This window comes from Dipodomys spectabilis, unplaced genomic scaffold, assembly GCF_019054845.1.
Source record: "Dipodomys spectabilis isolate Male_0828 unplaced genomic scaffold, ASM1905484v1 ptg000173l, whole genome shotgun sequence".
NCBI classification, from domain to species: domain Eukaryota; kingdom Metazoa; phylum Chordata; class Mammalia; order Rodentia; family Heteromyidae; genus Dipodomys; species Dipodomys spectabilis.
Window position 1 is genome coordinate 4054719 of NW_024870850.1, and position 12268 is coordinate 4066986.

Below are 12268 nucleotides of genomic sequence, written 5' to 3' on the forward strand. Positions count from 1 at the left end.
GGAGGTAGAGATAGGAGGATGGTAATTCAAGGCACGCCAAGATAAAAAGTTAACAAAACTCTTAGCTCAACAAATAATCTGTCCAGCTACCAGTGGTCATGCCTACAATTGCAGCTACTCAGGAGCTAGACCTGAGAATCTCAGTTCAAGGTTAGTGCAGGCAGATAGATCTCAGACGTTATCTCCAATGAGCCAGCAAAATACTGAAACTGGAGGCATGGCTCAAGTGGTAGAGCTCAGCTCTGAGCAAAAACAGCTGAGTTCAAGCCCCAGTACTGCCAAAAATTAAAAAAAAAACAACTCCAGGCAAGGTGGTTCATACTACTCAGGAGTGAAAGGTAGGAGGAACACAGTCTACGGCTAGCCTGGACAATAATCCCAAGACTCTACCTTAAAAAAAAACAAAAGCAAAGGAGGCTGGAAGTGTGGCTCAAAGAGTCGAGCACTTGTCTAGCAAGTCCAAGCCCTGAGTTCAATCCCCAGTGTTAAAATAAATAAATAAATCTATGTGCCCATTTGCCTTCTGCCCCCTCCCCAGTCAGTGTGAGCTGCAGGACAGCTTTGTGTCCTCCACAAACGTGTCCCCAGTGCCTAGAAAACCCCCAGTCCTCTACCCACAGCTGGCCTGCTCTCCCAGAGCCCTTCCTCCTCCTCCCTGCCAACCCTTCCTCCTCCTCCCTGCCAACCCTCCGTCTCCTGCCCCTCTCCCCTGCCATCCACCCACCTCCACGGCAGCAGCCCCCTGGCCCAGATACTCCTACACCTCTCCCTCCGCCAACGAAAAAAAACCAGCTTCTGGGGACCCCAGCTCCTCCCTCCCTGCCCCCCCTTCATGGTCTCAAGCTTCCTCTCTTCGCTGACCCCCAAATCCTCCTCACCTCTAATCCCCAAGCCCTACACCTTGTGCCACTCTGCCCCATCGGGATTCCAGAGCCCACTGCCTTCACAGACTACAGCTACTGGCTGCTTCTGAGGTGCAGGGGAGGTGCTAAAGGGTTTTATTTATCCCACTACACCGCCTTCTCCCATCCCCCTGAACCCCAGGGTGACTGGGCCCCCTGGCAGCCAGCTAGGGGTCCTCAACAACCATGCAACCTCCCACCCTCTTCCTAAGCAGGGGGGGACGCCCGGTCCTGGGGGAGGTGGATGAATTTTCCCCCAGAGCATCTGGAGGGTCTTTTCCTGGAAGGGAGCCCCAGTGGGGAGCCCGGTAGAAGGGAGCAGGGGTGGAGCCCGCTGGCCTGTGATCTGTTCTTTCTCAACAAGGGGAATGTGTTCTCCAATCCTGATGCTTTGTCCTAGGAAGCCTCCTGGCGGCCCCGGATGTTCCCCCTTTGTGAGGTGGGTTCCTCCAGCCAGCCTTCTCAAAGGGAGGGTCCCCAGAAATGCAAATTCAAGGACGGACCTTCAGTGCTGCAGAGTCTGGGGTCCGTCCAGCTGGGCCTGGAGATGGTAGGACTCGGGTTCAACGAAGTCCCCGGCCCACTGGGCAGAGATTCTGCACGTGCGCCCGGCTCACAGGGGGCGCCGAGGCTGCTGCCAATGGTCCCCATAGCGCACTGCGGGGTCGGGGCAGGCGACCAGCACCCCCACTCCATCCCTGTGCATCCCTTTCCCATGACCACCTGCCAGTCTCTGGCCCATCTTAGCGTCATCCTGCTCGCCCACCCCTACCCTGCAAGCTCACCCTCCAGCCTTTTTCTTTTTTGGGGGGTGGTGGTGGTGGTGGGGCTTGAACTCAGGGCCTAGGTGCCATTCCTGAGCCTTTTCACTCAAGGTTAGCACTTTACCACTGGGAGCAAAAGCTCCACTTCCGGTTTCCTGGTGGTTCATTGGAGATAAGACTCTCACGGACTTCCCTGCCCAGACTGGCTTTGAACCGTGATTCTCAGATCTCAGCCTCCTGAATAGCTAGGATGACAGGCGTGAGCCACCGGCGCCCGGCCCCTCCCCCCCCAGCCTGGGCGCGGGGTCCCCCCACTGCTCCCCCCAAACACACACACATGACACGGCCACACGGAGGGGGAAGGGGCTCTCTGCATCCTTTATCTCCCGGGTGGGGTGGGGTGGTCAGCGGCCCTCCAGGGCCCGGTCCCGGGCGATGACCGCCTCCTCGAACTTGATCATGAGCGTGGTGCCCTTGTGCCAGTGCGCCGTGACCTTGGCCGGGAAGCCGCTGTGCGTGAGCACCGCCTCCACGATGCCCGCCGTGAAGCTGGCGCAGTTGAGCGTGCTGTTCTCCTTGGGCACCGAGATGTAGGTGTTGATGAGCGGCTCGCGCTCGATGATGTAGAAGGTGCGCGCGTCGTCGTTGGCCTGCTCCAGCTTGTCGGCCTCCTTGCCGAACAGCGCCTTCCACACGGCGCCCTTGACGAACAGCAGCGCGCCCAGCACCTTGGTCTCCCGCCGGGCGCCCTTCTCGCGCGCCACCAGCGCGTCCAGCACGCGCGCGCCCACCTGGCGGCCCAGCGCGGCCAGGCGCGCCTGCAGCTCGGCCACCGAGAACACGCGGCTCTGGCAGTGCTGCACCAGCTCCGAGAAGAGCAGCGCGAAGGCGCTCAGGCTCACCTCCGTGCGCGGCCGCGCCAGCGCGCGCTCCAGCAGCGCCGACTTCCCGCGCGTGAAGCGCGCCTCCATGCCGAGGGGGGCCTGCGGGGGAGATCCGGAGCGCCAGGGACGCGGGGGTCAGGGGCGGAGCCCGGAGGGGGGGGAGGACCCCCAGGACTTCCCACCGAGGGAAGGGATGAGGGGGGAAGGAAAGGGGGCTCTCCAAAGCCAGGCAACGAGATCATGCCTGTAATCCCTGCTACTCTGGAGGCTGAGATCTGAGGATAGCGGTTCAAAGCCAGCCTGGGCAGGAAAGTCCGAGAGATTCTTTTCACCAATTAACCACCAGAAAACTGGCAGTGGATCCGTGACTAGAGCGCTAACCTCCAATGAAAACGCTCAGGGACTGCACCCAGGATCTGAGTTCAAGGCCCAGGTCGGGCAACCACACACACACACACACAAAGTCTCCATTGTGCCAAGCCAGTCACAGACAAATAAGGGATGGTTAGGTTTATAACCTTAGCTGGATGAGTTTAGGAAAAGAGAGATAAAGGCGGACCAAAAAAGGGCGCCACCAACCAGAGAGACCCAGGCAACGTTAGGGCCGGGCTCTGGCGGCGCACTCCAGTAATCCTAGCTACTCGGGTGACAGATCTGAGCATCACGGTTCAAAGCCATGATACTTTTATCGCCAATGAACCGCCAAAAAGCCGGAAGTGGAGCTGTGGCTCAGGTGGTAAAAGTGACTTGAGTGAGAAAGCCAATCGAGAGCCTTGACTTCAAGCTCCAAAACTGGCAAGAAAGTAAAAACAAGAATTTTAAAACCTTGCCCCCGTGGGGCTGGGGGGCGGGGAGGGGCCAGGACGAGTCCTGCCGAGGGGCTGTGATCTCCAGCACTGACTCCCCGACCCCCAGAACTTGCCAGTTCCCCCCCACACACACACCCGGGGAAACCGAGTGACTTGGGGGGGGGGGGAGATTGTATCTGGACCAAAGATCTGATACACTGGGGGGTTCTGATGATGGGGGGAGTTGGGTAAAGAGGGGTGTCCACAGGCCAAGCCCGGAGGGGCGGGGGACCCCGCAGGTCTGGGTCAGTTCCGATCTATCCTGCGGGAAGCTCACTTCGGGGTGACCTAAATGGGCCTGGGTTCGAAAGAATAGAGGAGACCCCAGGCAGGTGCTGGGAGCCCCCCCCCCCCACTCCTAAATTCTTCAGGAAGGTGGTTGGGAAACTGGAAAGAGGGGGCCCGCCCGATGCTTGGCAGAGCCTCAAGAAGGCGCAGCGGGGGGCTGCTGGAGATCCCCAGACCCCGGTCTAAGTCCGGGTGAAGTCCCCAGCCTGGGGCGGGGGGTGAAGACTAGGGGTAGGGGCAGGGCTGGAATGGGGTCCCCGCTCCCACCATGCAAGGAACGGGACGCCGGAAGGGATCGGGGACGAGCAAAGGCGCTCCCCAAAAGGTGTGCGTAAGAAGGGCAGGGGCCGGGGCCCCGGGAGCCCCCGAGCGCCACATGCGAACGCGGAGGCCGAGCCCCCCTTCCAGGAGGCGGGGAGGGGTCATGGAGACAGAGCTGGGGCACTCGGGGGTAACCGCGGACTCCGAGACCCCAGCTCAGGACGCACGGGCCCGGCCGGACGCGTGAAGGGGTCGCGGGCGGCGGGGAAATCTCACCGAGAATTCACAAGGCGTCGGTTCGGCCCAGTTGCTTTACAGCGCCGTCGTAAAAAAAAGCTGCGCGCGCGCAAGCGCAACTGGAGCCGGGTGTTGTGGGCGTGGTTTTGTGTTGTGGGCGTGTTCGGCAGCCCGGTCGGTCCGGAGAGCGGCCGCCAGGGGGCGCGCGTGTCCACTCTACGATCTGCTGAGACCTGCACAGCCCGGCGGGCGACTGAAGGCTTTGGTTGATGGAGGACAGGGTGGCGGGGTGGGGGCACAGCAGCACGCATGATCGCCTGCACGATCGCCTGCTCAGGGGCACACATATGACGACGGGCACATGTGTCTTAACCGTGGGCATAATGTGCACCCGGCTTCACAGACGCTCAGCTGTGCAGTGACACCAGTGAGTTCACATGTAGGGGACTCATATATACATTATATTGTATTTTTATTATTATTATACTCTATTTATTTATTGTCAGTCATGGAGCTTGAACTCAGTGCCTAGGCACAGTCCCCGAGCTTTTTAGTGGTGGTGATGGTTGTGGGGCTTGAACTCAGGGCCTAGGCACTGTCCCTGAGCTCTTTGCTCTAGGCTAGCTCTCTACCACTTTGAGCCACAGCTCCACTTCCGGTTTTCTGGTGGTTCACTGGAGATTAGAGTCTCATAGACTTTCCTGCTGGGGCTGGCTTCAAACGGTAGTCATCAGATCTCAGTCTCCTGAGTAGCTAGGATTACAGGCATGAGCCACCACTGACCCCCTTTCCCTGAGCCTTTTTGCTCAAGGCTAGCACTCTGCACTTAAGCCACAGTTCCACTTTTTTGGCTTTTTGGCGATTAATTAGAGACAAGAGTCTCACGAACTTTTGTGTCCTGGATGGCTTTGAACTGTGATCCTCAGATCTCAGCCTCCTGAATAGTTAGGATTATGGGCGTAAGCCACCAGTGTGTGTGTATATTATACATTATATAATATACTATATATAAAATATATTTTATATATAATGTATATATTTTGTAGATGACCTAGGTACACTTAAGAAACATTACACACACCGGGCTACATGGACTTGAGAAATCATGTGTGCTGGTGTACATGCATGCCAGAGCACAGCCCTCAATCACGGTCTGGGGGGACACATTCACAGACACACGAAGACCTGCACGGGGGCCTTTACTTCAGTTTATCACACGTGATTCCACCTCCAAAATACCTGCAGACCTGCAGGTCCGAAAGCCACCATCATCATCATCATAACACAAACAAAGTCATGCTGTCTCATCTGTGTTTATTATGAATCACAAAACATGAGTCCAAAAAGAGAAACAGTCCAGTGGGTGCTGTGGGTGCCAGTTCTGTGAACACACAAGACAACGTGAGTGAGCACACTCAACCTGACACACGCCTGTCTGTGCTGACACAGGTATGGCACCACAATGCCTACATTTACAGAAATGCACCCTCACAACAAGTCCCCACACACCAGCACAAGGAGACCATTCTCCTGCCTGACAGGGAGACATGGGTCCCATGTCAGTAACACTCCCAGTGACCTGCTCTTGGGGTCTTTATTGAGAGCCATTGTCGGGGACATGTCTGTAATCATGTAAGTCTTACTTACCCATGTGTGTGTGTGTGCGTGTGTGTGTGTGTGTGTGTGTGTGTGTGTGTGTGTGTGTGTGTAGAGTGCACCAGCATGCATAGAACACCTGCCATGGGACAAAAGAAAACCCCCACCCACTGCAAAATATTTCCTCACGCCTGTCATCCCAGCAACTCAGGAGGCTGATATCTGAGGATCACAGTTCAAAGCCAGCCCAGGGCAGGAAAGTCCATGAGACTCTTGTCTCCAGTGAAGTACCAAAAAGCCAGAAGTGCAGCTATGGCTTCAATGGTCAAGTGCTAGCCTGGAGCAAAAAAAAAAGAAAAAGCTAAAAAATAGTGCAAGGCCCTGAGTTCAAGTCCTAGTACAGATACACACACACACACACACACTACAACATTCATTCTCCCTGATACATGATCCTCTATACACAGCTGGGGGACCCCCATTTTTCGTCTTCACTGGCAGGAGTGATTCCCATCTCATGCAGTGGCCAGCGTGTCTGTCCTCTCCTCTATGAAGGATTAGGTTCTAGGGAACGGGAGATGTGAAGGTCAGGCAGATTAGAACCAAGGCCAGGCCCAAGGCTCCAGCCATGCCCACCACTCCCCCACAGCCTGGCTTACTTGTCTTCTCCAGTGTTTCCAGGATTTTCTGTACCTGTTCCTTGATTTTTGTTATATCTGGTAAAGGGGAAACAGAGAAGGAGCTTCATACAGAGCCCCTATGTTCATTATAAGCCACCTCCCTATTGGGCCACCAACCTGGGGTGCAGAAGTATCCCTATACTTTGTGCTTAATACCACACTCCCAGCAACTCTACCCAATGGCTCCCCACACACTCCTCCCACCCACCGATATCTTCTTCCTCAAACTCTAATACCCAGTCTGATGTTCAGCATCAAAAATAAATAATTGAGCTGGGCACCAGTGGCTCACACCTGTAATCTTAGCTACTCAGAAGAATGAGATCTGAGGATCTCAGTTCAGGCAGGAGATCTGAGGGTCTCCAGCTCAGGCAGAAAAGTCTGTGACACTCATCTCAAATAACCAGCAAAAGAAAAGCCAAAGTGGAGCTGTGGCTCAATTGGGGAAACACCAGGCTTGAGCAAAACCACCAAATAAGAGTGAGAGATCCCAAGTTCAAGCTCCAGTACCAGTATCAAAATAGTAACAATAATAATAATAATAATCAAACATTTTTGTGCTGGTCCTGGGACTTAGACTCAGAGCCTGGATGCTGTTCCTGAGCTTTTTTGCTCAAGGCTAGTGTTCTACCACTTGAGCCACAATTTCATTTCCAGCTTTTTTGGTGCTCAATGCCAGATAAGAGTCTCATGGACTTTCCTACCTAGACTGGCTTTGAACCTCTATCTGCAGATCTCAGCCGCCTGAGTATCTAGGATTACAGGTGTGAGCCACCAGTGCCCCGCTTTAATTTAATTTAAAAAAATAACCCTTGCTGGGTGCTGGTGGCTCATGCCTATAATCCTAGGTTCTCGGGAGGCTGAGATCTGAGGATAGGGGTTCAAAGCCAGCCTGGACAGGAAAGTCCGTGAGACTATTATCTCCAATTAACCACCAGAAAACTGGAAGTGGCGCTGTGACTCAAGTGGTGAAGTGCTTGCTTGAGCTGAAGAGCTCAGGGAGAATGCCCTGACTAAGTTCAAATCCCACAACTGACAAAAAAAAAAAAAAAAAAACAGTACAGTGATTCAAACCCCACAATCCTAGCTACTTGGGAGGCAAAGACTGAGGACGGAATAGGAATTTTTAAAAACAAAATAGTTTCCAAGACTCCATCTCAATCAATGGCTGGTACAGTGGTTCCCAGCCACAAGGGAAGCACAGGGGTGGGGGCTGCAGTCCAGAACCACCTAAGCACGCAGAGAAACCCTACCTCAAATAAGCAACACAAAAAGGGATGGGAGGCATGCCTCAAATGGTCAAGCACCTGCCTAGCTAGTGTGAGACCCCGGGTTCAATCTCCAGCCCTCCCAACAATAACAACCCCTCCCCCCATGAAGGGCAGATGTGCAAGATCACCTGTGGGCATCATCCTCAGTTTTTGGACCTCAGCATATACTCTGTCTTCCTTGGAGATGATGGTACTCTTGGCTATGTTGATGGACTGCTGGATGGTGGTCCAGGTCCTCCTCTCTTCATCCTGGAAGTTCCGCAAGGAGTCCGAGACTAGGGGCGTGGAGTTGCGGCGTCTGAGTGATCATGCTCCCCCTTGGATGCCCACTACAACTCCCGGGGTCTCCTTTGGGGATTTCCACTCACCATTCCAAAGCTCCATTTTCAAGCCTACAAGCTCTGTGGACATCTTAGAATCTGTTTATGAGAGAGCAAGAAGAGCCTGTAACTCTGCCCCCAGAGAGCTGGGAGACGGGGTGGGGGGAAGAGTGGGGGAAGTGGGGAGACAAGCAAGTAGAAACACTGGCACCCTCCCCTCACCCCCTCCCAAAAAAAAACAATAAATAAGGACTCACTCTTCACCAAGACCAAGGCAGAGAGCACAATGCACAACAGGAAAAGCAGGGCCAGGAAGATGTACAGGCTCATGATGGCTCTGTGTAACCAGGCGGGGACCTGAGCCCTGTCCCCAGATGACATGGGTTGGGCTGGAACTGGGACAGAAAGGCAGGTCACGTGACCTCTAGGGTCCAATATGGCGCCGAGGGCAATTTCATGCTTCTTGGTACCAAAAGCAACCATGAGAGCATTGGTGTCATCCAACACCCAGCCACCTTGGCCTATGATGGGCCAGCACCGTCACCATTAGCAAGTTGCATCAGCACCCTGGGCTGCTCTGTGTGTGTGTGTGTGTGTGTGTGTGTGTGTGTGTGTGTGTGTGTTGAACTCAGATCTAGGCACTCTCATTTGGCTTTTTTTTATTTTTTGCTCCCATTTTGCCCACTTGAGCCACAGCTCCACTTCTGGCTTTTTGGTGATTTCATTGGAGATAAAGAGTTTCACAGATTTATATGCCCTGGCTGGCTTTGAACGACCAGATCTCAGCCTCCTCAGTAGCTCTGAGTACAGGCAGCTATGAGCCCCGGGGCCAAGGCTGCCTCCTGTCACTTCGTCCTTTCCGACCAACTTGTCACTCTGACTCAGTCACAGATGCCAGCACCCAACTTTTTTTCCTGCACAACTACCAGCAATTCCTCAGCTACCCCATCTCTCCCATCACCATGCTTTAGGCCACTATACTTTACACCACTCCCTGCCACCTTCCTGGTAGTCCCTTGTCCAGGCAGTGGCTTGCTGGCGACCCCACTCTCAAACACGGGGTGGGCGGGGCAGATAGACAGTCCACCAGGCTCACCTTGTTTGGGTGCTGGCTGAGCACCCTTGGGCGGGTCCCAACTTCGGGTCAAGGTGATATTCTCGTAGTCAGGGTCAACAGCACCTGGGTGAGAGGGTGAGAGGGGACATAGAGGCCTGTTCAGACATGGAGGGCACGGCGTGGAAGGCTTGGAAATCGTGGGTTCTCCCCTCCCTCGCCCCAGCCCCTCACACACACCCATGAACACAACAAAATTTGCAGCAGTGCAAGCTAAAGCAGTACTGAGCACCAGTGGCTCACACCTGTAATCCTAGTTATTCAGGAAGCTGAGATCTGAGGATCAAGATTCAAAGCCAGTCTAGGCAGGAAAGTCTATGAGACTCTTATCTCCAATAAATTACTCAGAAAAACAGTGGGAAGTGCTGCTGTGACTCAAGCATTAGAGCGCTAGCCTTGAGCGAAAGAAGCTCGCCCCCACTTTCAGCCCCATCCCCTCCCACCTCAGTCTCCCCTTCTCCACCTGCCTCTGGCCACCCAGAGGCTTCTGACCTTGCTCATGGCCTGGTCTCTTCCTCATCCTGTCTTTGGAAGCCGCTGTCTGCATCTCGTTCTGCTGATTTATAGAGATTTCTCTCACCTCCATGGTCTCCGGGCTGGCTGGTCTGTCCTCACATGTCCCCAACCCACCGGAAGATGCTGGGGCAGATGAGGAAATCTAGGGGTGGGGAGGGAGTGGAGGTGGAGAGGAGAGTTGCCTCCGCTATGGGGGAAGAGTTACAACACTCCCATCTTGGGGACAGGCTTACCTTCTAAATGAAGAAGGCACTTTAGATAGACAGGTGGTATCTCAAGGATGACCAAGAAGACACTAGACCTAGAGCCAGAAGAGGGACTTTTACAGGAAGATGTGGGTGGAAGGGGTGTGGCTGAGAAACAGACAGACAGACAGACAGACAGATAATGTACCTGGATGCAGCTCATTGTCTTTTCTGTCGTTTGTTTCAATAGAGAAGTGGAAGCCGGGACTGGTGTTTCATGCCTATAATCCTAGCTACTGAGGAGGCTGAGATCTGAGGATTGCAGTTGCAGCCTGGGCATGAAAGTTCCTGAGACTCTTATCTCTAATAAGCCACCAGAAAACCAGAAGTTGTGCTATGGCTCAAGTGGTAGAGTGCTTGCCTTGAGCTGAAGAGTGCAGGGACAGCGCCCAGGCGCAGAGTTCAAGTCCCACAACTGACCAAAAAAATAAAGAAAAAGAGAAGTGGAGAGGCACCTCAGAGCCTCACATGCTCCGAGTATGGGCTGTCACACTGAAGGCAGAACTCTGCAGTTCCCCACTGCTCCCATCCCATAGGCCCCAGGGTCAGCCCACAGCTTCACCCAGCCTCAAAGATTCAACTTCTCCAAGGCCCCTAGGAGAAGAGGAACAAATGTGTGGCAAGGAGGGCTGACCACTGAGTTCCATGCTCCTGCTGAGACTGAGGTTGGACCACTGACGTCTATCTGTCCCTAGCCCGAGGACCCCAGACAAAGAGACACACTGCATCTCAGCCATTCAATGCTTCCCTACCTGCCTTGCACACATGCCCCTGCATACACACACATCCACAACAAATGCATACATGCAGGTGTGCATGCACATGCCTGTGCAATCACACCTGTGCATGTGAGTCTGTGTGCACAAGCATGTGCATGTGAGAGCATGTATGCACAAGCAAATGTGTGCAGATGCAAGTGTGTGTGCATCGATGTGTACCTGCATGTGTACTGTGAGTTGATGCATGTACTGAGCATGAGCACAGATGTCTGTTTGTGCCCTGTGTCTGCACATGCACACACACAGGGCCATGTACAGACATGTAATTCCAAATCCTGTTAGTCACAAGCCTGCTTGTGGATACACACTCATTTTTCCCAAATGCATGACACCCACAAATACACACCTGCACATTGGCATATCTCACATGGCCAATCTTCTAAAAAACAGAGTCTTAAACTACTTTTAGTATTTATTTGACTTAACCATGGTAAGACGGAAAAACAGATGCAATGTTTTTGTGTGTGCACTGGTACTGGAATTTGAACTCAGGGCCTGGGCACTGTCCCTTAGCTTTTTCATGCAAAGTTGGTGCTCTGCCACTTGAGCCAAACCTCCACTTCTGGCTTTTTAATGGTTCACTGGAGATAAGAGTCTTGCAGACTTTCCTGCCCTGGGCTGGCTTTGGACTGCAATCCTCAGATCTCAACTTCATAAGCAGCAAGGATTAGAAGTTTAAGCTGCTGACTTCTGGCCAAAAGAACCCCATCTCAAAATACATCTGTGAGCCACGTGTTTACTTAATGTATTCATTTGTGCCATGCTGGGTGTTGGTCTTGGGGTGTCAAATGTACTGGGAAAACACTCTAGCTCAGCCCCATGAATGTTTAATTTAAAATTTTCTTGCATGGACTAGAGACATGGCTCAGTGGTAGAGTGCCAGCCTAGCAAGTGTGAGTCTTGAGTTCAATTCCTAGTTCACACACACAGAGACTTGACAGCCATACGAAAAAGGTGTAAGGTATGTTGATGGCTCACACCTGTATTCTTAATTACTCTAGAGGCTGAGATCTGAGGATCAAGACTAAGGGACAGCACCCGGGCCATAAGTTCATGCACCTGTCCTGGCTCACCCCCAACCTCCACACACGGTTAAATTCAAGATAATATTAAAATGGCTTCCTCAATCTAGTAAGGATAACCTTCTGTTTCCAAATGATTGCCAAGTCCTGTCTCCTCAGGGAAGATCAGTGTAATGGTGACTCAAAGTCGCATCTCAGAAGTCAGCCCTTAACCAATGGGACTGCTTATAGATGGATGAGTGCCAGGGGAGATGGACCAATTGAAAGCTGGCTTGCTTTGATTGACAGGGGTAGGGGGCAGGGCTTTGGTTGGGCATATTCCTTTTGCTTGAAAGACCTGTAAGTCCCTGGCTTTCCTTTAAGAAAATGCTATTAAAGTGGAGGCACACAAGGCTGCAGATGTAGCTCAGGGTGGTATGGAAGGGGACATGCCAGCACTTTCTTGGGAGAATTGAGACCCAGTGGAGTGGGAGGGCACACACTGTCCCGAAGGCGGCCGTGAGCCTGGGCAGGGAGGGGGCTCCTTAGAAGAAACTGAGGC

At 53.4% G+C, this 12268-nt stretch overlaps 2 protein-coding genes across 3 annotated transcripts; both read right to left on the bottom strand.

Moving 5' to 3' along the window:
• Positions 1-2025: 2025 nt before the first annotated feature.
• On the bottom strand, positions 2026-4282 carry Trappc5 (trafficking protein particle complex subunit 5). Its single transcript, XM_042693711.1, has 2 exons — positions 4224-4282; positions 2026-2649 (listed from the first exon to the last, which is right to left on the bottom strand). The coding sequence occupies exon 2, from the start codon at positions 2635-2637 to the stop codon at positions 2071-2073; it is 567 nt and encodes a 188-aa protein (XP_042549645.1). The 5' UTR covers positions 2638-2649; positions 4224-4282; the 3' UTR covers positions 2026-2070.
• A 1856-nt stretch (positions 4283-6138) lies between these two features.
• On the bottom strand, positions 6139-10158 carry Mcemp1 (mast cell expressed membrane protein 1). Of its 2 annotated transcripts, none has more exons than XM_042693710.1 (9): positions 10075-10158; positions 9915-9982; positions 9658-9823; positions 9148-9231; positions 8309-8446; positions 8100-8150; positions 7860-8006; positions 6440-6496; positions 6139-6344 (listed from the first exon to the last, which is right to left on the bottom strand). In XM_042693710.1, exons 3-9 carry the CDS (start codon positions 9749-9751, stop codon positions 6328-6330), a joined length of 588 nt encoding a protein of 195 aa, XP_042549644.1. In that variant the 5' UTR covers positions 9752-9823; positions 9915-9982; positions 10075-10158; the 3' UTR covers positions 6139-6327. The 2 variants fall into 2 exon arrangements, with proteins under 2 accessions (XP_042549644.1, XP_042549643.1); XM_042693709.1 differs by having other exon boundaries at positions 9915-10000; positions 10075-10126.
• Positions 10159-12268: the final 2110 nt, after the last annotated feature.